The 24225-nt window shown below is 36.1% G+C and overlaps 1 protein-coding gene across 4 annotated transcripts in view; it reads left to right on the top strand.

The window, feature by feature from the left end:
* The window catches only part of LOC121728793 (DNA-binding protein D-ETS-4-like), a 40008-nt gene that overhangs the window by 4008 nt on the left and 11775 nt on the right, over positions 1 to 24225 (top strand). Inside the window, exons 1-3 of one of the 4 annotated variants that reach the window (XM_042117082.1) lie at positions 13912 to 14090; positions 18500 to 19250; positions 19893 to 20047. In XM_042117082.1, coding sequence (XP_041973016.1) covers positions 14052 to 14090; positions 18500 to 19250; positions 19893 to 20047 — 945 coding nt within the window. In that variant the 5' untranslated portion in view covers positions 13912 to 14051. Of the gene's footprint in view, positions 1 to 13911; positions 14102 to 17417; positions 17460 to 18499; positions 19251 to 19892; positions 20048 to 24225 lie in introns of those variants that run through there. The other 3 variants (XM_042117084.1, XM_042117083.1, XM_042117081.1) reach the window with 3 other exon arrangements.

The following is a 24225-nucleotide window of genomic DNA, read 5'->3' as shown; positions in this document are numbered from 1 at the left end:
AAAAAAACAAACTCGTTTCAAAAACAAAAACATATTTTAGTGGTTTGTGGTTTAGTCACTTCCTTAATTTAATTGTAGAAACATTTTAGCTATAAAATCATACGCATGCTCGAAAATAAAATGAATAATTATTACTTGTACTAAATTATTGGGTACTTTTAATAATAATAATAATTAGTGAAATCTATCTCCATCAGTAAGAAACGTTTATTTTAAAACTGTAAGCATAATTTACTTAAAAAATAATTCTGAGATCGAAGTCTAACCCAAGTCTAAGATCGAAGATTCGAATTCGGAAGATCGATCCGAATCGGTTTGAGGATCGGGTACCGTTTCTCTGCGGCACGTTTCGTAACAGAGCGGTCAGTAGAAATGGTGCTGCGAATTTCACTTGTTTTTATTCAGGTCGAGGACGTTCGAACTTCTGTTTTCGCCTTACGTGATCTCACAAATGTGACTCATTATATTAGAATGATTTTAAATCGACATTTTTTTAGGTAAAATAGAAAAAACTCGAATTGAAATCGATATTTTTTGGTCAATTTTCATATTTTAAATGCCAAGTTTGTGATATAGGTATCGAATATGATGTGATAGGCTCACATACGCTACGCTACGTTTAGGCCAAAGGGTGTTTGTTTTAAGAGGTACATGAGATGATGTACCTCTTTTTAAATAAAAAGAGCTGTAACGCGTTTGGGGGCAGTAGGTAAAAAGTTAAAAACGTGTTGAAAAGTTTTGTTGAAATCTCGCAATATTTTTTGATTGAAGAGTTTAATCAAATAAATATTATGTATGCCAGCGGTAAATGAAACTTTGTTAGAAAAATGACCAGAAGTTACAATCATCTTAAGACCCAATTCCACCAACGTCTGTTAGTGTTAACAGCTTGTTAAAATGTAATGTCTTCTCTTTCATTCATATGAAAAACGAAAGAGGTAACGTGATACTGATTCGAGCATTAACTTTAACAGTCGCTGGTGAAATTGGGCCTAAGAATGACTTGTATACAACTAAAGATTTATTAAAAAAAATCTCAGCTGAACATAGAAACTCCTTCCCTTTGAAGTCGGTTAAATGATTATCAAATCCGCACACCAAAAACGATTATTATTATCAAACGAGTACCTAATTATAGTCATAAGGTAAAATTCAAAGTTCACAAGATTACAACCAATACGTAATTTCTATTTTTATTGCGACAAATTATCAAAATTAATGATTAAAAGTCGTTTCTTATCGTTGTAAATTTTTATCTATTAAAACTGCAACATTGCTACTTAGAATAATACTAAATGACGCCCGCAACTCCATTGCGCCAAAATTTACCGGAAACCATAAAATTTTCTGGAATAAAATGTATTGCGTATGCGTCCTTTCCCGGGACTCAAAGTACCCATGCAATCGGTTCAGCGGTTTGGGCGTGAAGAGGTAACAGATAGACAGACAGATAGAGTATATTATGATAAACAAACTTCATATTGAAGCTTCGAGACTTTTTTAATTGATCAAACCTGTTATCTTTATGTTCATTATAAAGTATAAATATACCTCATATTCAGGTAAAACAAGATTCAAAAATGTTAATTTCTTTTTGAACATAATTTTCCACTTTTCGATTCTTTGACGTATACGAGTGTTTAATAAGTAGGTGTTGTCTCATAAAGGAAGGGTCGTACCGACCATACCAGGGTAACCGTACATCCGACGTTTGAACTACCATGGGCTTTTGAAATGACCATTTTAATGAAATGACGTATTTTTTCCGATTTATAATGAAAAAAAACCAAAGAGATTAGTTCGTGGAAATGAAACAGCCTCCAAACATCTCGCAACAACTGAATCATAGTGTCGAAAGTGCTGGTCGTAACAGGAAAATAATGGTTGGTAACTTTGGGCTGCTCTGACTCATTCGTCTTAAACTCCAAGGTGCCTCAGTTTAGAAATCATGGAAAATACAATTGCTTCAACATGTTTATTATACAAAAATTGACGCCCGCAACTCCGTTGCGTCAAAATACACTTATCGCACGGGAACCGTATATTTTTCCGAGATAAAAACTATACTATTGTTCTTTTTCGGGTCTTAAAGTATGTCCGTACCAAATTTCAGCAATAATCAAAATTGGTGCAGTAGTTTTTATGGGACAAAAATTACAAACAAAACTTTTTAATATTACCTATTTTTACCTAATTTAAGTGAAAAGAAATTGTCCTATAACTGGACAAAATGTGTTTGCAAATTACATGAATCTACATTTATTATTATAATATGTAGATAGGTACACTTAATAATTTAAGCTGCCGTGACTGTAAGCCCTTGTACAATCCCTTCCCTTAAGGCTTCGCGGTGAAAGGGAAACTATATGACCTTGCATGATTCCTTTGTCTTATGTATTAGCTATGTACAGGTTTTTGCTCTCGTTTGCCCAGCTGACATCTCTTTATACAAAGAAAATTAAATTAATTATAACTTCTAATTATTATAGTACGTTTTGTATTCTATCTTTAATCTAGTCATATCCCAAGGATACTGTACATTTTTGAAATATACTTTTAGTCCAAGCGTTGTCTGGTCTCGTAGGTTTTTTAATATTATGGATTTAAAAAATATTTCAATGTAACTTAATATCGTTAAATATTGTTAACATTCAAAATATTAAGTTTTACCAGCTCTACCTAATATAAATTATGTAATATTAAAACTTTCCGTAACGATCTTTTGAGTGTTGAAAAACATGAACGCAAAATTATTAATTTGCAGGCTTGTTTTGCCATTTTAGGGCGTAATTTTTGTCATTAAATATAATTAACATTAACATCATATTAAAAAACAAAAGAATAATATTTTGAGTCATCTCAAAGTTATGAAGGAAACAGAGTGATTGTAACAAGTTGTCAAAAAATATATATATCAAGGTATTTTTTGTTTTTATTTTAAAAAACTAAAGCATACTCCTTCGCTTCATTAGTTCTGTATAATTATAACAGCTTTGGCAATTTTAGCGAGCCTTTTAAACTCGTGCTATAAATTAAAATCAAACATAAATCCAAAAAGAACTTGTATTTAAATGTTTTATAAAATATGCATTTATATCTTGTTGTTAGGTCGTTAAGAGAGCACAAAACATTGTATAATAAACCTTAATACGCGCTTTTAAAGTTGAAATTACGTCGTCTCGTTCTCGTTTAGCAACAGGCTCGTTACTTATTTTATGGACCTTATTGCGGCGGGGTAGAGTCGAGATTGGAGGCGCCGACATTAAGGCTTCTCGGCTTATATAATCCGCCATTTTGTGGCGGGAAAACCTGAGACCTTGGGGACCGGTTCTAATCGCAGATCGGGGCTTAAGCACCTACGAACATTTTGTGCTACGAATTGAGAATTTATATGATTGTAAGTTTTCAACACTTGGATTATTTATATACGACATATTTCTAGCTTGACTCACATATACATTTATCGCAAATAAAACAATTCTGTAACCTTTATTGGGGCCTATTTTTACATGGGGAAATGCTTTTAAAGTGGGTACCAATGGACGAACGACGCCGCCGTGGACGGCCTCCAAAAAGATGGCGAGATGAACTGGATGCCTACAAGCCAGGCTGGCCTACAGTGGCGTTGGAGCGAGACAGATGGAAGACCTTGGGGGAGGCCTTTGCCCAGTAGTGGGATAGTATAGACTCGTAAAAAAATAATACTTTACGCATCCCCGGCAAATTGGGGATGTCGGCCGGAGTGGCGCAATTGGTAAGCGCCCGGTACCTATAACCTTTATTGGGGCCTAGAGTATATTACAAAAATGTATTCAAGTCAGTTTGACGATATGAGAGTGAGGTAACAGACATACATCCACACAATGGCGTTTAGATGTATTTATATTGTCCTAAAAAGTCTAACATTTTACTAAGCAAAAAAAAAAGGAATTTATTATAAGTTCATGATTATTATGAAACAAGTAGTAATCTATAATTTCCATGCAATGCAGAACAGTTTACATCAAGTACATAATATAATATTATGTCAGAGAGAATAGTTCATAGGCAGGGCATACGTAATTCGGTGGGGTTATGTTAGGTCAATATTAGTCATAATCTGTCAGCTGGGATCGACATGATCCAATCAAATTATAAAGCAACATAATATTATTATAGTGCAGTATATACTGTAATCATAACAATAATAATGTTATTAAATATCAACAGTATATTGCATAAGGGTAAAAAAGGTCATAATAAAATTTGAAACAATGATTGACTCATGCATTTTGACAAGTTTAGGTTAAGTTGGCTAAGGCGAAATAAATATGGTGGACCAGTATGACCAAAGCACTATCTGTAAATAAATTTCCTAAATTGACAACCCAAGATAGAATATCTTGGCGCAAATGTACTAGGAGAGCCAACCCTACGTAAAGTGTTTTTTTTTTAATGAAATAAAGGGGCAAACGAGCAAACGGGTCACCTGATGGAAAGCAAATTCCGTCGCCCATGGACACTCGCACCATCAGAAGAGCTGCAAGTGCGTTGCCGGCCTTTTAAGAGGGAACAGGGTAATAGGGGAGGGTAAGGAAGGAAAGGGAAGGGAATAGGGGAGGGTAGAGAAGGGAAGAGAATAGGGGAGGGTAGGGAAGGGAATAGGGTAGGGGATTGGGCCTCCGGTAAACTCACTCACTCGGCGAAACACAGCGCAAGCGCTGTTTCACGCCGGTTTTCTGTGAGAACGTGGTATTTCTCCGGTCGAGCCGGCCCATTCGTGCCGAAGCATGACTCTCCCACGTATAGGGAATGAGCTAAGAAGAAGAAGAAGTTCTTACTCGGGACTAAAAGATTACATCAAACTTCATAACCAATGCTGCAGCTTGAGCGTAACAACATACAAACAGACACACCAGACATAGTATATTATTACTAGATGATGCCCGTGACTCCGTTGCGCCAAAATTCTTTCATCACGTGAGAAACGAAAATTCCGGGATAAAAAGTATCGTATGTCCTTTCCCGGACTCAAAGTATCTCCATACCCAATTTCAGCAAAGTCGGTTCACCGGTTTGGCCGTGAAGAGATAACAGACAGACAGACACACTTTCGCATTTATAATATAAGTGCGGATCGATATAATAATAATATTAATAACAAAACGCAATGTCAAGACGTCTGTTATCTAATCACATGCACTTTGTACCCGCGATAAGTGACGATAAATTAATCTGAAATACGCCGATATAAAAATAAAATACGCAGTTCGCGGTTATTTGTCACTCTACATTTCTAATGAAGTAGCCTAAATACGCATGTACGCATATACATAATACGCGTGGTGAAGGCAGGTTCTTCTTTGTTGTAAGCCTGCATTTTTAGGGTTCCGTAGTCAACAGGGAACCCTTATAGTTTCGGTCTGTCCGTCCTTTTTTTTTTTTTTGCTCAGAGACTATAGGACTTACAAAGCTGTAATTTGCATGGATGGCATGAATGCACATTTAATAATGCCGACAAAATAGTATATAAGATCCCCCCTGCACATCAAGCGGGGATGAATATTTTTTTCGCGTCCACCCCACTATGTGGGATGTCGCTGAATAGATTTTTTTTTAAATATTATGAGTATTCAAAGATCATTTTTCGATTTAGGGACCCATTTGTGAAATACGAAGTTTTGAAGTGGAAAAAAACATTAGAGTCCAATGTCCCTCTACCAGCTAAACGGTTGCTTCTAGAAATGTCAAAAGTTCACGGGAGTAAGAAATATGCTGAATTTAAAAGGAAAACTATCACGGCTAAGAAGACTTCATAAGTTATTGAGTAATAGTCGATTATAAGATTTGCCTGTCCCATAATACCTCGCGTAATTTGTGAAGGCTCCTTAAGATTAGTGTGAAATACAATCAAACATATTTTACAACATTGTTGTATAATTATATTTCGTTGGAATTTTTGTTATCGCATGTTAGTGATAGTGGTGTTGAACCGTGCTCGGGTCTATAGGCATCAGTGAAATACCTACAGATAATTCATACAAATTTAATATAATTGCGAAAGTGTTACTGTCCATTACCTCTTCCCGCCCAAACCACTGAACCGATTTTGTAAGTCGAGAGAACTTTAAAAAAAAAGCAATTTAGATCAAGAATTTCTTACGCCGGTTCTTCTCGGCGGGGTAGTTCCCGAACCGGTAGTAGGCAACGTAGTTTCTTCGTTCGACTTTCAAAAAGTGTATCATGATACCCATTTTGAATAAAAAGATATTTTTTTTTTTATTATAATAGGAGAATTCTAAAAAAATATACAGTTATATTCATAAACATAATATGCAATGTTGATAAAAAAGTAAAGGATGGCGGTTCACATGTAACGCGAAATGTGAAAAAGTATGATTAAAGCATTATTTAAAACAAAAACTTTTTTTTCACTAGAAGCCCAGTAACTTTTGAAATGCACGCAATTATATCAAAAACTTGGCATATTGATAATAAAAATGCTTATTTGAACATGTTTATACTAGTCGCAATTCGTTACAAGGGTTGGGACCCACCTCATACAAAATGCCCATTCACCTTTGTTTCGTACTACCCTCAACTCTCAAGTATTATCATTCAGTATTGTTACAGCCTGTATACTGTATTTATAATGCCCGGGTCGCACCGGCGTAGTGCTTCGTGCTTAAACGATACCATTGGACGATCTGCGTGTATCGTTCAATGCTATCGTACCATACCATACCACGTCGAAGCTTCATACGATAGGCGCATGTGCGGCCGAGACATTATAGGTATACCGTATTCGCTGTATAAATATTTGCAAGGGATTACAGTCAGTATTATTATTCGCTAAGGCTTTATTCTGAGTAATAATAATAATGCGTGCGCGGCTCCCGTCTACGTGAGCCGACTGGGGCTATAAGAAGGATTATGCAATGGTAATCATTCATAAGTACTACTAGCTGTTTGACCAAGCTTTGCTCGGTATCCGATGAAAATTACATTTTCTAGACATGATTCCTAGCTAGATCGATTTATCGCCCCCGAAACCCCCTATATACCAAATTTCATGAAAATCGTTGGAGCCGATTCCGAGATTCCAGTTATATATATATATATATATATATATATATATATATAATTAGAATCTCGGAATATAATTGGAATCTCGGAATCGGCTCCAACGATTTTCATGAAATTTAGTATATAGGGGGTTTCGGGGGCGATAAATCGATCTAGCTATATATATATATATATATATATATATATATATATATATATATATATATATATATATATATATATATATATATATATATATAATACAAGAATTGCTCGTTTAAAGATATTAGATACACTACGGGGGCACGGTAGTGCCGCTGCCAATTTGAGCAAAAATGAACCATGCTACCATGTTTTTACTTCTCTTAATGTACTTCCCTTAATTTAGGAAATTTAGATCTTATGACTTTTTACATTAAAATACCTGAGTTGCATAGATTTGTCTATACAGTACCTACAGGTTTTTGGATTTTTGGAAATCTTTTTACACTTAGACAAGAAATAAATTGCGTTATGAGACTTCTTAATTTTACGGCCATTGTTATGAGTATTGTCAAAGTATGTCTTTCGCTCTTTATTGGTTTAAATATAATGCTAATTAGTAGAATATGGATATTTCTTCCAATTTTTATATCTGTAAAAATAACATTCAAAACTAGCAATACATATTATCGTAATATAGTGTTGATGATATAAAAAAAGTACACAAAGAAAGAATTGAAAATAAAATTATAAAAATTATTATGTTGCAACTTGCGCACGTTGATGTCTTTTATATGAAAATATTATTCATTGCAAAAATTTGCATAATAAAATAATATTTTTTATATTTGTTTTTTTTTATGAAATAAGGGGGCAAAAGGAGCAAACGGGTCACCTGATGGAAAGCAACTTCCGTCGCCCATGGACACTCGCAGCATCAGAAGAGCTGCAAGTGCGTTGCCGACCTTTTAAGAGGGAATAGGGTAATAGGGGAGGGTAGGGAAGGGAAGGGAATAGTTGAGGATAGGGAAGGGAATAGGATAGGGGTTAGGGGATTGGGCCTCCGGTAAACTCACTCACTCGGCGAAACACAGCGCAAGCGCTGTTTCACGCCGGTTTTCTGTGAGAACGTGGTATTTATCCGGTCGAGCCGGCCCATTCGTGCCGAAGCATGGCTCTCCCACGTATAAAAAGTGGGAAAGTTAAGTTAAATTACTTTAATGTCATAAAAATCATGTGATCAATAAACTTGCGTGAAATTCTTTATCTATTCAGGAACATCAATATCATAAAATTATAACATATTATCATAATTAAGCAAAATTAGCAAATTTAATATAATATTGTGTAATGGATTATTCATATACGTTTACAGGTTTTTATTAAAATAAGTAAACGTACTTAATAAGTTATTTAAGTTATGCTTCCTATAATATGTCATATGACAGCTCATACGAGAATGTTAGTTGTTGAGTGGTAATATGTCACTTATGTATTGAGAAATTAATTCTTAGTTCTAATAAAAAGAAAAAAATATGACTAATGCCAGCTACTGTGAGTATGGAGAAATATAGCATAGGTACAATACGTCATATGTACATGAATATATAATCTATATATATAAAACTCAAAGGTGACTGACTGATTGACATTGTGATCTATCAACGCACAGCCCAAACCACTAGACGGATCGGGCTGAAATTTGGCATGCAGGTAGATGTTATGACGTAGGCATCCGCTAAGAAAGGATTTTGAGAAATTCCAACCCCAAGGGGTTCAAATAGGGGATGAAAGTTTGTATATAATAATACTTCTTAACGCGAGCGAAGCCGCGGGCAAAAGCTCGTAATATATATAAAACTCAAAGGTGACTGGCTGACATCGTGATCTATCAACGCACAGCCCAAACCACTAGACCGATCGAGCTGAAATTTGGCATGCAGGTAGATGACATGACGTAGGCATCCGCTAAGAAAGGATTTGGATCAATTCTACCTCCAAAGGGTTAAAATAGGGGATGAAAGTTTGTATATACTTCTTAACGCGAGCGAAGCCGCGGGCAAAAGCTCGTTACAGCATAAGTATGTACCATCGAGAAAATTGATTCTCAGGCAATTGATGGAGCTACGTCATTTCGCCGGCTTATGTCAATTTAATGTTATTTGTGATCGCTTTGATGGGTTTGACCTGCGAATAATAACAACTAAGGAAAAGTAACCCCGTCAAAAAATAAAATGTTCTACAATACTTGTCAGAAATGTGTACCTAGTCAAAGTGCCTTGTCAAAAATGTGTACACATTTTCAATATATTTGCAATATTTAGGTGGGCTTTTAGGGTATCATATAACATCAGCCTGATACCGTATAAGGCGGTATCAGGCTGACGTTATATGACAGTTCGAAAGGAATCAAATTTAAAACGGTAATAGTATGGGAGTTACGTTTCCTTAGTTTCATTATTCGTAGGGTTTGACTTAACGCGACCAAATTACTTAGGTACGCCATCTGCCAAGGAATCGACTTCTCAGATTCTACCTATAACAAGAAATACAGCATAGGTAGGTACATGAAATACATCACCAGAGAAGTTGTTTCATAGGCAGATAGCGGACCAGCGTAATTTGGTCGCGTTAGGTCAAACCCATCCGACCGATCATAGCTCATATTGAATTCGACCAAATGACGTAGGTCGGTCAAGTGTATATGAATCAATTTTGTCGATGATACATGAAATACAGTACATGGAATGGAGCACTTAGGGCCAGGCCACAACACTGAGTTGCGACGTCGCATCGCAAAAACAACCTTTGAAAAGCAAAGTATTTTTTGCGATGCGACGCCGCGCCGCAACGCTGTGTTGTGGCCTGACCCTTAAGGTTTATTTTTGACGCCTCCGTGGTCCAGTGGTATAGAGCGCGGCTCTTGACTCGGAGGTCGTGGGTTCAATTCCCGCGTTGAGAACATGTTATTTCCAAGTTTGGTTAGGACAGTGCAGGCTGATCACCTGATTGTCTGACAAAAAAAAAGTCGGTCCTGCGCCTGATCTCTCGCCAGTCGTGTCGGTCTTCCGTCCCACTGGGTTATGAGAGTAAAGGAATAGAGAGTGCTCTTGTGTACTGCGCACACACTTGGGCACTATAAAATTACTCCTGCGTAGCTGGCCTGGTTTCAATGAAACCGGCCACCGTCACCGAAACCGGTGTGGGAGCTATTATTATTATTATAAGGTTTATTCTTTTATTTCCGACAAAATCAAGGGTAATACATTAAAGTACTCAACATAAAAAGGCGTTTTTAATATAATATTATGTCATATTATTCAATATTTATTATATTATTATATAAATTTTCCCCTTCGCTTTATTTTATGAGATCAGCAATATTTCTCGTTCATCAATATTTGTCAATTTATTATTAAGCGTCATTCGCCATACAACGAAACGCGCTAAACAAAATTTATCGGAAAAATAATTACGTAGTCATACATGTTACGTACAGACAAATTCTGAGAAAAACTTTTCAACACTCGTCTTAATAATGCATTGTAAAATTGAGCTTACGGTAAAAGAATTAGAGCTCATTTTAGCGTAGCACACTTTTCCTAATAACGTCAGAAGTACAGCACCCAACATGTGCTGTAAATAATAATCAAACAATCAATTATCACATTTGTGATGAATAACATAAAAGCTATATTGGTCTAACACAGTTTCTTCTTAAGCATCAGTCGTACACCGGTCAACACTTGTTGTATACAAAAATCGTTCAGGCTAATATCGCTCTATTTAATTAGCTGTTAGAGGCGATATTGGCGTGTCGCTTTTAAAAGTAAACAATTATATCACCGTTTTTCCCACGCTCGTCACAAGAGCTATAATTAGACTATGAATGGACTAACTGCAAGTGAACGATGAATGAATGATTTGGGTTTTTGCGACCAGACTAGACCGGAAGACCGGGAAGGAGCCGCGAGCATCCGGTCAATATCCGCTTTCGGTTTAACTGAGAAGTGGCAAAAACTTTTTGTGGTACTCAAGTATTCATTGTTCTTTGTTATCTAGTCTGATTTACGATTACGTAGTATTTGTTGTCGTTTACAATGTTCAACCACATAATATTGCATTTGAAAATCGCATAAAGAAAATTTATTAAAAGGGTAAAAAAGACCCAAGTTTATCATATTAGTTATTACCTACACTAGCATTTTCGGTACGAGCAATATGCTGTTATTCCTGAGATTCAAAATTTGATTTTCAATAGAAAATTATCCAAATTAGTTCAGCTGTTTATGAAGACGTAACAAACTAACATACTGAAAATATTAGAAGTTGATAACATGATTAAAATAACTATTCGTCCACATCAAGGCACTGCCCAGCAATAGACCTATTGTTATTCATAGATGCATTCAAATGAGCACAATCATGTTAACAATCGTAATTCCCTCGCGATTAAAATTCATTATTACTAGTTATTACTTATTAGTAATGGAATATTACTAGTTGAGCGTGAAACCCTTTGGTTTCCCATAAGGTCTACTTAATCCGGCAACGGATTTAGTATTTATTAGCCACAGAGTAGAAAATGTATAAAAAAATATTTTTTTTATAATCACTGCTTCATCCAAAATGTGTCTTTAAATCTTATAAATTATATAAAATTCTCGTGTCACAATGTTAGGCCGCGTACTCCTCCGAAACGGCTTTACTGATTTTAACCAAATTTTATATGCATATTCAGTGGGTCTGAGAATCAGCTACTGGGTACTTTTTATATTGATAAGTGCATTTGTTGAATAAATAATAGTAAATTATTACAACTCGAGAGTCAAGACTGCCGGCGACCATTGTTTGTGTGACGGGATAGCGATGGACGTTGCCATGGTGACATACTTATTTAGTCACTTCATCGGTCCGGATCGGTCGGATTAGAGCGTCCGTGGCCTAATGGGTAGACCTTCGGTTCGCTCTCGTAGAGGGTGCAGGTTCGAACCCGGGTGGAGGCGTGTACCTATGAGACATTTTCTGATCTCAAGTACATAATACGGACGCTCGTACGGTGAAGGAAAACATCGTGAGGAAACCCGCACATAGTTGGTCCCAGACGTATTGACTAGTTCCTTCCTCTGGACTAGGCCGACTATGATGCGAGAATGCCGTATGCGCTTGGGCAACCATACGGACATTTAAAAATCTTGTCCCAGGCACTACAGTATTTGAGGAGTGGTTACTTCGCTCTGAAAAATACTGTATAAATCATCCACAACGGATGTAAAGGCCTAGTTTTTTTTTTATTTAGTCACTTCAATAAAATAATACGGGCAAAATACTTTATATGGCAAAGAAACGTTTGCCGGGACAGCTAGTTATACTCGATAAGAGAGCTGAGAGAGGCTTTGCGGAGACACTCCCATATATATATATATATAGATAAAGGCTCTACGCATGATAGAGTTTTTTCAGCTTACCCTATGCAACGACTTATTTATTATTCTAATGCCCTATTAGACCAAACTGGAAGGTGCACGAGTGTAACTATCATGGTATAATAAATATCTTAATACTTACCTATATAAAATTCTCGTGTCACAGTGGTGAGCGCAAACTCCTTCAAAACGATTTTAAATAAGTTTTGTATGTACATTCGTTAGGTCTGAGATTAGGTTTTTATCTACTTTTATAATATTGATACTAGAAATAATTTATATGGCAAAACAACGTTTGCCAGGTCAGCTAGTAACAATATATATATATTAGATACTTACGTACAGTGAAATGGCTACACAGTAAGTCAAGTCGATTGCACTATTACAAGAATACAATATGATCATCAATCATGATCGACTGCTTGTAGCAAAACAAAAAATTAAATGTAGTCTGTACTCAGAGTATTCGAAATTTGAATGTTATGAGTAATGACGTATCCAAAGAACAATCATTGTTAAAACCCGATGTGCTTTACCATTTCGAAACACGTTTTTAACCCCAATCCGACGTAAACATTACGTCAGTCTTTGACATAATAAATAATGTTTTATATAATGATCATTGAGGGTAAACGAGACGGATTTCTTCTACTAACCTACATTAAAATCAAAATATCAGTAGTTTTGTAAGTCCTTAGAAAACATACAAACATTTTTTTCTACTAGCTACTGATACCCGGTTTTGGAGGTTTTTGACAGGAGTTTATCCATTCCATAACGTTATTGATTGGTTTATTTGATGACGTTAGCCAATGAAATGCACTAGTGAATATGTCATAACCTCCTATCAAAAACTCAGAAGAAACATTAATATTTATATTGTATTTGAAATTATTTACTGGTTTACCGAATAAGAAGTTGTAACACGATTATTTCATTAATTTTTGGATACTTTTCCACAATACGGATTTTACAAAGTAGATTTTGTTGTAAAATATGCATAAAATGTGGTGTTCTTTCGGACTGACACATTCATGTTAAAATAAAATGTACTTCTCTGTCTGTGACTTTCTAGACTTAAACCAAATTAGATGAACTATATTATGCATTTGAATCTTGGGAAAGGATTTGATAGTAATATAAACATAGTAGCTTCCCGCTGTCTATCGCTATAATATGATTAGACATTTAAGACAACAACAGGTTTTGATGCTTTTTTTAATAAATAGAGTAAAAGGGGAAAGGTTTATGTATTATACATGCACAATACAGTAGAGAAACACTTTCAAGGTTTTAAAGACAATCACGGGCGTAGCTGTAGTATTTAATACAATTAACAACGGATATTGTACGGCCCACTCCATTAACAAATTAGTTTTTTTTAACGAGCTATGACGCTTGATGCAGACTTCGCGTATTTTCCGGATGACGTCTACCATTCAACGTTCGCGCGCCGCGCTCAGTGGTTCGGTGATCTACTGGCGAGTCACACGTTATGTTAACTCCTCCTTTTTGGAAGTCGGTTAAAATATAGTGATATAGGGCCGTGTGTGGAGTGACCTTTAGTATTGACCTCTAGAGTGACATAATCCAAGATGGATGCAACGTCAAAAGCGCAACAACCCCACAGCTGATCGAGTGAGTTTTCTGTTATAGTTTGGTTACTGTTTGTGATTATAGTATGTAGTGATCCAATTATTATTTTAATATTGTTATGTAATGTGACTTAAACTTAACCTACCATTAAACATTTGGTAATCTTAAGTTGAAGTCAAATAGTGACTTATAAAAACTTTAAGTAAAGTCCTACATAAGACTGTATATTTTGTGTATAATAGTGCAAACAGAGCTAATTAAAATATTGGCAATTTTAAATCTTGTTATATTTTGTCACAGATTAAATATAAGAATAGGTGAGTCAGTTCATAATTCTTTTCATCTGTCAAAGTTGTTCATTGTTCGGATTCACGTCCTAATCTTTTCAAATCTTGAGACGTGGGAAAACCAGAGTTTATCCGAACGGTAAACTTGTTCTTTACCAAATTTGGCTTATCAGTTCTTGATTCGTGATTCTATTGAGTTGTTAGCTGTTTTAACACTACAATATACCTATGCTTTAGTAATATATTTAAGTGCTACATTTATTTCATTGTCAGCTTCCTAAGATCGGGATCATACTCGGTAGAACATAATTTACCTTTTATGTGGTTAACTGTACGGCTTCTATGGAATTTCTAATAACTACTTACCTTCCCTTCCAATAAAAAATTAAATTTATTTATTTTGTTCAATACTGTATACAATAATATTACAAAATTCAAAAAATCTTGCCGCAAAAACTTCAAAAAGTTTATCTGGACAAGATGTGGTCGCATTAGTTAAATTTACTCAATAGATGTTTTTTAAGTTGCCGTCTATATTTACACTTGTCCCGATACAACTTTTGTAGGTCTTCTGGCAGCTCTTCTACAAATGAAGGTATTTATGTCTTAAGCATTCTGCTACCATAAATTATTACAGTCCGGCTTAACAAATTTTGTTTTACAGGTTTGTCTTAAAACGCTAGGTCTTATTTTTTCTATTAAATGTGTAGGCGCAAATTTAACAAGATCAAAAATGTGCATGGCACTACAATACTCAAATAAGCCTTCCTCATTTGTTTTAAATTTATTTTTAACCGGTTTAGGTACAATCACTTTTAATATGCGAAACGTAATGAATGTATATTAAATAAGTAACTTTCAAACGATCTTCCATAACTACTCAGTCCATAGTTAACAACCGACTGGGCCAACGATAAATAGAAACAACATTCTAATCAATGAATGGAGACTTCCTAATAACTTCCTATTGTAGATCTTCCCTTCTAATTAAAAAAATAAATGAATGAGTACAATGAATGGACAAACGTATTTTGTTTACGGCTAACGCAGCGATGCGTACCATTGTTTTGTCGTCGAGAAAACCCCAAGGTTTAGACAAATATGTAACAGGAGCTGGTTTTGTCTAGTCACGCACTGGTCTAGTGGAACGTTGATGTCATATATATATATTTTAAATTCCATTCATGGTTACGGCTTTAGACTGTTTATAGCTTCACAACTTAACTTAACACTTTAGACCGTTGTCTAGGTTCGTTTAAAAGCTGCAAGAACCTACCTGCTGATTACGGAACCCTACATTATAGGTATCGATTCACTCTTGACCATACCTTTACGGCGACAGATCAGTGACTCGGAGAGAAAGTCATGATGTCACAGTGGAAAAGCATTTCCGCCGGTAAAAGTCTAGATCTAACATGGTTGTGTCGATTTTGATTAAAATCGACTAAAATAAACTATAATTAATTTGCTTTCAATTAAGAGGGGGGCTAGGGTTTCCTCAGTATTAAAGTCTGCGCCTTCATAGTCCATATGCGTCAAAAGATCATTTGATTAAGTCCAATAATGTTGATATTTTATCAAACTAATTAATGGCAAACGTTGCTTATCCTAGCACTCAAGCATCATATTCCATACTTGGGAGCCTCAATGAAAGTTGTAACTAATGAAGGAGTTGTCATTTCTGACGTTGTTTAAGTGACTTGGGAGGTATAAGTGCGATTTAGTATAATAATGGATTACAGATTAAGATAAAGATGTTGGCCGATTCTCAGACCTACAGGATAGGCTCACTTTTCGACAAAATAGGTAAAGGTAGGTATAGATATAGGTAGGTAACTCGACACAAGTATTTTATACATAATGTTAGAATAACGATATTTATTATTATATGTTACCATAAGGATGATAGAGCATTTGTGAAAATATATAGTGAATAATGTTATGTCACAAAATTTTGAACCGTATTTCTGTTGTGATAGGGTCGAAAACTGGTGCAATAAATTTTCAGCATCACGTGCGTCATAGAAACAGACTAAATAAACAAACCTCCAAAAATAAGTTTGTTTTTTGCCATTCCAATCTGTTATAAATCGGCAGTTTTACATTAAAATATTTATTTATTTTACCCAACGATTTCGTATTAATTAAAATAAAATGCATTATATTATGTCTTCATTTCTATCAAATGTGAGCAATATAAAATATTATATAGGACGAAATTTATTTTTCCTACCTATTTCTACCGTTTAGTAGGAGGCAATATTTTAACCGACATCCAAAAAAGATGGAGGTTTGATTCCTTTTACTACAAAAAACTAAAATGCTTTAGCCAATAACCAGCCTCTTTATAACTTGGCCGACATAACTCGTGTCTTATAAAAAGCGTAGACCTCTCAACAATTCGTCATAGGCTATACGTTTCCGCATGCCACTAAAATGTATTTTATTATTGACGGCCAACAACATGTCTATAGAGCTTAAAACGGTCTTTAAAATAAACTCAATACTTACAGAGAACATGTTTTACGTGCGCGCGAAGTTACCGCACTGTTTTGCAACTTAAAGCCATCTGAGATCACGCCAATGTGTGCGCCTGGTAGGTCTAGTACAAAGATAGTCTAGTAGCTACTGTACTTATATCATTTTATATTGTTCATAGTTTGAAAAGCAAAAGATACGTAGGATATGTTCCAAAATATAACCCAGTTTACTGATCAGAGCACATGACATCTAGAATAAACGTTATACTGTTGATTCGTTCCGAAATACATGGCAGTGCATTGACGTATACTTTGTTAGGGTCATTATAATACGTCACACTTATCTCATCAGTGGCACACCAATACAGAATCATGACGTCATAAGTACTGTTCAGTAAATTGGGATACATTTTGGAACTCACACATATTATACTCATCTTTATGTTTCTATTACTCTGTCATCTAGATATTATAATACTTGCTAATTCAATTAACAATACAATAGTGGGAAATGCACTAGAGAACATTAAAAACATGTTCTACCCGTCCTACTAATTACTTGACTAGGTGAGATTTAACTACGCAGCTATAGGCAGTCGATAGCCAGAGGTTGAAGGATGGGCTTGTCTTTGTTTAGGCTGCAAGTAAGTTTGGTGGTAAAAAAAAACTATTTGATATTGGTATTTATGCGGGTTATGTTGTTCATTAGCTATTTTAATTTATTACTTACTAGCTGACCTGGTGAACTTCGTGTCACTTTAAAACCTTCCCTGTACTAATACGAATATTTTAAGACTAAAATTAGCCCAATCCGTTCAGCCGTTTTCGAGTTTTAGCGTTACTAACACATTTGGAAATCCATTTTTATATATAAGATATACTAGCTGTCCCGGTGAACTTCGTGTCACTTTAAAACCTTCCCTGGACTTCTACGAATATTTTAATACTAAAATTAGCCCAATCCGTTCAGCCGTTTTCAAGTTTTAGCGCGACTAACACATTTGAAACTCCATTGTTATATATAAGAAGATATAGATTGGTGAAGTGATAGAGCTTTCATTATCATCAAAATTCAATGTGACTATTATTCGCCTTTGCTTTTGATACATCGCATGTGTCCAGTAAACGCTGTTACAGATAACTTGAAAAAACTGGCCGCACCACTTCACGAGTTAAGATAAATGGGAAATTTTGATGGTAGTATAAGTTGGGAGCGTCATTTTAAATTGGACAATCTATACGTGCCTTTTTCTATTTATATAAAGATATTGTTTAAATGATGCTGCATCTCGCATAGCAGTAATTAGAGCCTATCAGGTTTCCCCTTCATTTGCATATTGATTGACAATAGGAAGTCATTCTACGAAATCATTGTTAGTAGCGTGATGATACCAGCTCTTAATTACTGGTGATTTTCCTAAGCATCCTTTGTTGATAACTCGCGGGACTGGTAATACTACCATATCAATGTTGATCCTACTGATATCCGTAACATGGACAGTCATGGGGTATTTGAATCATAACTGGTTCTTATGGTATACGAAGCGAGCGCGCAGGTCGTCTGATGATCAGTATTTCTACCCTAGGCACCTACTTAGTGACTTGCCGTTCATGAGCCTTCTTTAATATTTAAAATGTAGTTTACCATCTATTGGCAAATGATATGTGCCTCTCTTGTCCGTAGATGCCACAGACGGTGCCGCGCTCTGGGTGTAGCCCGCCATCGGCCTCCCAGGGCGAGCGAGCGGTCCCCGCCTCCCCCACGGACCTCCACAACCTCCTGCGCCTGCTGGGAGCCGAGTCTCCTCCCCAGATGCTGTCCCCACCCACGCACAAGCCGCCCCCGCCGTACCCGGAGAACTACCTGGATCGCCTCTACGACTTCGAGTACCCGACGCCTTCCCCGTCCTCCGACGAGGGCTCGATCCCGACGGTGGCCCTCCATCCCCCATCCCCGTACAACTCGATCCAGTACTCCCCGGTTTTCATCAAGGAGGAACCGAATAAGCTGACGATTCCGGGATTCGCGTCGCCGTACCCTCAGTCACCCTCCTCCTGCGTATCGTACGGGAGCCACACGCAGTACCCCTCGCCGGTGCCCCAGCACGACGAGTACATAGACATTGAGGAGCTGCTGAAGGAGAACCAGATCCTGCAGGAGAGCGTCCAGCAGAGCTACATCACGCCGAAAATCGAGGTGGAGGAGCCCAGGGATCACGTTCTCCTGAGGTCCGCGCTCGAGGACACGTCGTTCCAGAAGCGTCTCAACTTGAAACCTGTGCCCATAGAGCTGGGCAACGTGAAGATGGAGGAGAGCAGTGGAGGCACCGAGGACGCGCTCGCGGCACCAGATATAGATAGAGTCCTGTGCATGGCCATCGAGCAGTCCAAACGCGACGTGGACAACACCTGCACCGTGCTCGGTATATCGCCAGGTGAGTCAGGCCGTTCGAATCCTCCGTTGCATAGAAATATCTCGCGCGAATAGATCTTAGCTCATCTCGATGACGCGATCCGTAACGTAAATATTAAAGAAAAAACGCGTACACGTGAAGTCTCGAGTCTCGAGTGTTTAAAATTCTGCGAATCTGAGAATAGATGGATTGCGTAATGACCGCGGCATGTATTAATGACTCTGTGTGCGCTCGCCGTTTTACCGTCGCCATCTTTAATTATCGATTAGCGAAATTCAATTAAGTTTGAGGATAAAATCATAAACTGGAAAATTTATTGGGCGCCGTAAATAAACATGTAGAATTACGAATATAAAAATGCTGACTTCTATATATAGATTCTGTTCGAAAAACATAGTATTTAATAATTTAGTAATGTTATTTGCTTTAAATTCGTAAAAGCGAATAATTTGATTTATTTTCTATTGCTAATTTTGAGTTATTAATTATTATTGACGCTTCGTCAAGCTAAACTCTTATTGCGTTGTTCGTAAATCGTAATGATGTGATACATCTCTAGGGTCGCTTGACCTTTTTCTTACCCCAATCATGCATTGCCATAAAAGCTACACATTTTGAATACCCCATCCTTGACCCTGGACCTGACGAGTACCATCTTTCCAGACCCCAACCAATGGAGTACCAGCGATGTGAAGTCCTGGGTGATGTTCACCCTTCAGCACTACAACCTTCCCATGGTACCGGCAGAGTACTTCGCGATGGAGGGCTCGGCGTTAGCAGCGCTGACGGAGGAACAGTTCAACCAGATCGCTCCACAGGTGAGTTTACTTCTAGAATATAACGGGTTTGTGTGTGAGTTAACTTCTAGAAGATAAGAGGAATGGGATTGTGTTAAAGAATTTGATGGACTGTTAAGAAAGTAACAGGTTATGTCGAATACTGCAACCTAAAGTCGATCTATATCTATCTAATTTTAGACATTTTTAAATGAGCCATTCGACATAGCACTTTATTTACAACTAAAAACTTTGAATTGACAGATTTGCCGGTGGTCTCGGGCTACCTATTTCCTTTTTGAATGACTTATTAATTATTATCATAATATTATTGCATCGCCTCCACATGTTGCAATTTTAACATAACCTTATTTCATTTTAAGACACTTCAGTTTTCATTCTCGAGCGGTTTCAATTGTCTGGTTGTCAAGCTACCTATATTCATAGTACCAGAATATGGCCCCAGCATACATCGCAGTGTTTCTTATGATCACCTACATACTATGTATATTGTATAATGATAATTGTTATGAGAAAAATAATATAATAATATAACATTTGCATAACAATTAAGTAAATCTATAAAACTTAAACGTTTTCTTAAGAATAACATGGAAATAATAATATTATTGTTTAATCGTTATGATAATACTTTTTATTTTTATTATTCCGTATTAAAGTTGTATACAAGAACTATTATTTTAATATTGAATTTTATATAAAGTTTTTTTTATAGATTCTTAGTGCAAAATATTATGATAACAATATACTATACGCACTATAATATGACCTTTAGATTCTAAAAAGCATCATACAGGTGCTTATCAATATCATCTGTATGATAATAAGCATTTATTATTATAAAACATGTATTTACTATTAACATTTTAAATTAAAATAATATAAAGTGTGAAAATGTGGCTTGCTTTTTTCAATTTTCTTACAATAGACATAGACAAAAAATCTGAATGCATAATCCATACTAATATTATAAATGCGAAAGTATCTCTGTCTGTCTGTCTGTCTCGCTTTCACGCCAAAACTACTGAACCGATTGCAATGAAATTTTGTACACAGTTATTCTAGAGTCTGAGAAATGACATAGGCTACATTTTGATGTGGGAAAATATCTTATTTCCATGAAAATGTCGATGAAAATTAATTCGCATTGCGCGTGGCCAGCGCTCATCCCGGGGGTCCTGGGTTCGAGTCCCGCAGGCGGAACAAAAAGTTTTCAATGTTCCTGGGTCTTGGATGTGTATTAAAATAATATTTCAAAAATCTTAAATATATTTTATGTATAATATTATAAAAAATCCAGAAATATATCGATGCAACGAACATTTTAGTTCTAATACGATTAAACAGATGGCGTTTTATTTTTTACTTCATTGTAACATAGAACTAATCATACTTATTAGTTATTATGTTTTTGTTTATAGTTTTTAATACGTTAGAATATTATGTTTAATAATATTATCACTTGGTATAATAATAATCAATCTATCTTATCAGAACTCCTACTGCATTTCTAATATATTATGTGACAAGTTGACAACAGAAGGCGCTCTAAAATAAAGGAGTTCGAGTGTACCGTGTTGGCCTATATTCCATCCAGAAAATATATCAATGCAATCAACATTTTAATTCTAATTTATGAAAACAGATGGCGTTTTATTTTTTACTTCATTATGATTATTGTAACAGAACTAATCATACCTACTTTATTATATATTGTTTTTATTCATAACTAGCTGTTGCCCGCGACTTCGTCCGCGTGGACTTTAGTTTATAGCACGCGGTGTCAACAAAATTCGTGTCAAATTTAAAAACTTTTTAAAACCCTGGTAAGTGGTACCCCTCTTAGGGCCGCGCTACACCGGAATGGCAGCGCTGAAAGTGCTCGCCTCGCCGCTGCCATTCCGGTGTAGCGCGACCCTTAATTAATCAAAATACCCAAAAACAGCTGTGCAGTGTGCACATAATCTATACTAATATTATAAATGCGAAAGTATCTCTGTCTGTCTATCAGTCTCGCTTTCACGCCAAACGCCAAAACTGCCGAACCGATTGTAATGAAATTTTGTATACAGATAGTCTAAAGCCTGAGAAAGGACATAGGCTACTTTTTTACTGGAAAAAAGGGTTGTAAGGGGGTAAAAATGCGTAAATTTGTTCTAATTAAGTTAGTTCCAAAAATTCAGAAAAGATGGTGCCGTGCGTCTTCTACATCGCGCTGACGCTAATTGCTCAAAAGTCTTTCTATAAGAGGAGGTATCATCTTACATTTAAGTTTCGATTTTTTTTCGATTGTTATATATATTCTACGGTATTAAATAACTCAGTACTTTATCTGTGCAGTGACGTAACCTTAAACCTATCAATGATAAATAGTTTGTGGGTAAAGTTGTGTAATTGGGGGGCTAAATAAGCTTTAAAATTTGGCATAAAATATAAAGTTTAATATAAAAAAATGAAATACTTATTTTGTGCACACTGCACAGCTGTATTGATTTAAGGGGTACCAGGGTTTTTTTATAAAAGCTCGCGCGCTATAAACTGAAGTCCACGCGGACGAAGTCGCGGGCAACAGCTAGTTTATAATAAATGTAAATATTTGTCTGTATGTATGTCTGTTACCTCTTAATTACGCTACGAAACTGAAAGTTATCATGGAGATACTTTGAGTAAAGACGGTAACCCTCGTTAGACATTTTCCAGCGATAAAAAGTAACCCATGTCCTAATTCCGCGGTGTTTACTCTATGTCTTGGACGGGCTTAATCAAATTCGGCCCAGATGTTTCGGATCGTATTCGACGCAAACAAACAAAATGACAAAATTTTCCTCTTAAAGATTAACTTGTTATCAGTCCGCAACTCGCAAGTCCGATACCCAGAAATTCATATTTTATCGTGCAAGAACCGTACTTTGGGATAAAAAGTTTCGTATGTTCAGCGGTTTAAGCGTGAAAAAGTAAAACAGACATACAGATACTTTTACAGTTACAATATCATTATGAATATAGATGTCAGATACTTATTATAATTGTTGTGGTCTAAATAAAAGGTATCGAAATAGTCTGACGCAGGTGATTGACACAACGAGGAAATCCGTAGAGCGGCCTTTATGCAACCTTTATGTAATTACAACCACAAGTCACAACCTACACCGTAACCAGACCAGTAAGTTCTCGGAAAATACGTTAGGCAAATAGGCCGTTTACTAAAAGTGGGTTCCGTTGTGTAATCTTGAATTAATATTGATAAATTTTGGTATTAAGTAAATCCATATTAAAAAGAAAGAAAGAAAATAGTTTATTAACAACTTTACATCTGTTACATAATACGACAAGCACAGTACAAATCGTGTGTGGATTTTCATTTAAGTAACAGATTTTTCAGGTATTGTTTTACATTGGCGCCTGCACTAGGCTGAGCCTGTCCTGCAGGTCACCGAAATTTTAACATAAAATGATAAACATACGGTCTATTAACAAAAGCAGCACTAATAATATAAAATTAATGCGAAAGAATGTCTGTCCGTCTGTCATCTGTCTATCTGTCAAACGGGTCACCTGATGGAAAGCAACTGTTGCCGGCCTTTTAAGAGGGAGTAGGGTAATAGGGGAGGGTAGGGATGGAATGGGAAGGGAATAGGGGAGGGGATTGGGCCTCCGGTAAACTCACTAACTCGGCGAAACTGTTGTTTCACGCCGGTTTTCTGTGAGAACGTGGTATTTCTCCGGTGGAGCCGGCCCATTCGTGCCGAAGCATGGCTCTACCACGTCTATCAGTGTGGCTGTTAGTTCAGACTTCAGACTCAAGTCTTACATAACATCTTATCTTATATTCACTAATAACATGCATATTAATTATTATTTATCTTCTTGTAAAAATAGCATATCAAAAGTGGCATATGTTTTTGCACATAAAAGTACATTAAGTAAACATGAAGTCTAATGGAATAAAATAAAAATAGAATACAGCTATTTTATTACATTTTTAATCAAATGATTAGTAAAAAGCTTTATTATGTTCTTCTGTAGGTTTCTAGGAATTTCTGATACTATTGTATTCATTTTATAATTTCAATTTAATATTAGATATCGCTCCGTGCTCGTCGTATCTCGTTTATTGTTAGGTTGGTCATCTTAGCTTTTAGCTGGCTATCTCCGCTAATATTTTTAACAAATAGGTATTTGTTAAAAATATTAGCGGA

This window comes from Aricia agestis, chromosome 7 (genome assembly GCF_905147365.1).
Source record: "Aricia agestis chromosome 7, ilAriAges1.1, whole genome shotgun sequence".
Classification (NCBI taxonomy): domain Eukaryota; kingdom Metazoa; phylum Arthropoda; class Insecta; order Lepidoptera; family Lycaenidae; genus Aricia; species Aricia agestis.
Note: the sequence above shows the minus strand (reverse complement) of the source record. Positions and strands in the feature narration are given on the sequence as shown.